Raw genomic sequence first — 2,931 nt, 5'->3', positions numbered from 1 at the left:
GGTACGCAAATCGGACAGTCCAATTTGTTTACCACCCACGCCACTAATCGGAGGACCGTCCGATTTCACCTTGCAGCTCCCACGCCCATGTAATGCACGCCAGAACCCCATAAACCTAGAATACACCGAAGCTAGCCTCATATTAAAATTAAAAAAGTGGATAATTTCATTGAGTAAAATAACATATATTGACTATTTTTTGTGTTGATTAAAATTTTTTATTAGCAGCGCAATAAATTAATCGGGAGGAACAAGCTGACAATATAGTAGCTTAGGTAGCTTACTTTTCTATATAAGGTCCGACAAATCTGAACTCATTGTCCCATATCTCCAATATCTGATTTCTTGCTTCATAGTAGTTGTTTCCTTCTTAAGACAATGGCACTGAGTGGTAAGCTTAGTATTGAAATTGTGATCCATGCACCTGCTGGAAAGTTCTTTAATTTTGTAACAAAATCTCTCCACCAAGCTCAAAATATTTGTGAAAGAGTGCATCACACCAAGCTGCATCAGGGTGAGGATTGGCACAGCATTGGCGATTCGGTTAAACACTGGACTTATGTCGTAGGTAATCAAGCTTAGTTTTAAATGAATTAATTTGTAAATTAAAAAAAAATATATATCTAGTCGGATTTTATTTGTCATGACATTTTTCTTTTCAAAAATCTAAATTTATAGCAAAAATCGCATGAATAATTATATTTTTAATATATCTCTTCATATAAGATTTATTTTTTGGGTTTACATAAATTTTTTCTATGATTCTTTTTTGTTATTTATTTTAGGCTAAAATTCTTTTTATTAAAGTTTAACATAAATCAAATTTAAAACTTTTTTATTATAAAAGTTTTGATATTATGTCATAATATCACTTCTTCTAAAAATTTAATTTGAGAAGATATATAAATAATTATATCTCTAATATTTTCTTTTTTTTAAAGATTTTATTAAATTTAATTAGGTTCCCTCCATTTACAACAAAAAAAAGTTCTTACTACGAAATAATATTAGTGAGAATTATATGAATTGTTTAAAAATCCATAATGAATGAGATTATTAGAAGAGAGCTATAAGTATATGCATAAATTGACAAAATTCTTGTATTTTTTGTGGTTCCTAAAAATATAAACAAAAAATAGATTGTCTCCAAGATAGACAAAAGACAAAATTTGAAGACAACCCAAAAGGACTAACATAATTTGTATTTTTTTTAATTAAAAATATGAAGATTTGAATCTGCGATCTCTTAAAAAAAGTATAGAAAGACTATGTCATTTGAGTTATAACTCATTGACTAGCATAATTTGTATGTAATTATGTTAACTAATAATTGACATAATTATTCTCAGGTTTCTTTAATTTTATTTTATTTTTTTTTTAATTTTGATTATTGTCAAGTAACAGATGGTAAAGTAACTACATGCAAGGAGACAATTGAATCCATTGATGAGAGGAACAAGACAATCAAATTCAATTTCTTTGACGGAGACATAAGTCAACAGTATAAAGTCATGAAGCTCAGCATTCAAGAGATTGATAACAGCAATGGAAGTGTTTCAGCTAAATGGACACTTGAATATGAGAAAATTAATGATAATGTCGAAGCTCCTTATGGTTACATGGAATTGTATGACAAATCTACTAAAGAGATGGACGCTCATCTTCTCAAGGCATAATAATTACTAAAAGAAAATTAGAAGCACGTTATATGAATGGTTGGAATTTAATAAGGGGCAGATTTTCGGGTCTGTTTTGGAAGTGTTTATATAAATTAAATAATAAGTGTGAACTTGGGTGAACAATAGAATAAGGAAGTGTGTTTTCAAATTCCAACCTTACATGTATGTTTATACTTCGTTTGAATGGATTGAACTATTGTATGTATGTATGTATGTATGCATGTATGTATGTATGTATAGTCATCGTTAATGATTTCTTTTGTTGGTTGCGTTTATGCCATGGATGTGTGGAAAGTGGAAACTTGAAAGTATCTGTGTATGTCTAATAAAAATTAGAGTAACGATAGCTAATCAATTTTTTTGGGCAACATAAGTTAAATTATTGATAACATACTTTTTTAATAATAAAAATATTTTTAAAATATTTAATTAAAATTAATTTTCTAACTTTAGCATAAACATAATGAGTAAATCGAAAAAATATCTGAATTATCAAATTATTAATAAAAATATTTTTTAATAAAAAATATTTTAAAAATATTTAATTAAAAATTAATTTTCTAACTTTTTTATAAAAATAATGAGTAAATCGAAAAAAATTTGAATTATCAAATTATTGATAAAAGTATTTTTTTGAATTTTTTAATAATAAAAATATTTTTAAAATATTTAAATACAATAAAAATATTCAACTATTAAATATATTTTGTCAAAAAATATTTTAAAAATTAAACTTTTATGTATTTTATATAAAAAATTAAAAAAAATAAGATATTTTTATTTTAAAATTTAATGATTTTAGCTAAATAAATTTAGTTTACAATTTTTGTCGTAAATGGATAAAAATAATTTTAAGAAGTTACAAAAATCTAAAGATTGAATAATCAGTCAATACATTTTTTTTATTTTAATACTAGATATTCTTTGATTTTTTTATTTAAATTAAATAATTTAAATATTTATTGAAATATATAATTAATAGAATATTTACTAATTTAAATACATATTACACATCTCAAATATTGTGATACGAAATCATAAAAAATATAATCCGATAACTCAGTACGTATTTAGGATAAGTACCAATGTTTGGAAACAGATAATCTAATTGCATCCAAAATACATATAAACTACACATTTATTCATAAATCAATTGTACTCTTGATATGTGTATTTACATATGTAAATGTCTTAGTACTTAAAATAGTATTTAAAATACATGTTTATTTATAAGTAGGTGACTCATCAGTAT

General features: G+C 24.6%; 1 protein-coding gene across 1 annotated transcript; it reads left to right on the top strand.

Moving 5' to 3' along the window:
• The first annotated feature begins 325 nt into the window (after positions 1 to 325).
• LOC112708453 (MLP-like protein 43) lies at positions 326 to 1,884 on the top strand. Its single transcript, XM_025760605.3, has 2 exons — positions 326 to 568; positions 1,405 to 1,884. The coding sequence occupies exons 1-2, from the start codon at positions 379 to 381 to the stop codon at positions 1,674 to 1,676; spliced, it is 462 nt and encodes a 153-aa protein (XP_025616390.1). The 5' UTR covers positions 326 to 378; the 3' UTR covers positions 1,677 to 1,884.
• The last annotated feature ends 1,047 nt before the right edge of the window (positions 1,885 to 2,931 follow it).

This window comes from Arachis hypogaea, chromosome 8, assembly GCF_003086295.3.
Source record: "Arachis hypogaea cultivar Tifrunner chromosome 8, arahy.Tifrunner.gnm2.J5K5, whole genome shotgun sequence".
NCBI classification, from domain to species: Eukaryota; Viridiplantae; Streptophyta; class Magnoliopsida; order Fabales; family Fabaceae; genus Arachis; species Arachis hypogaea.
Note: the sequence above shows the minus strand (reverse complement) of the source record. Positions and strands in the feature narration are given on the sequence as shown.

Coding starts and splice junctions, on each gene's coding strand:
- LOC112708453 (XM_025760605.3), top strand. CDS start 379: ATGGCACTGAGTGGTAAGCTTAGTATTGAAATTGTGATCCATGCACCT. Junction 569..1,404: donor ACACTGGACTTATGTCGTAG/GTAATCAAGCTT, acceptor GTCAAGTAACAG/ATGGTAAAGTAACTACATGC.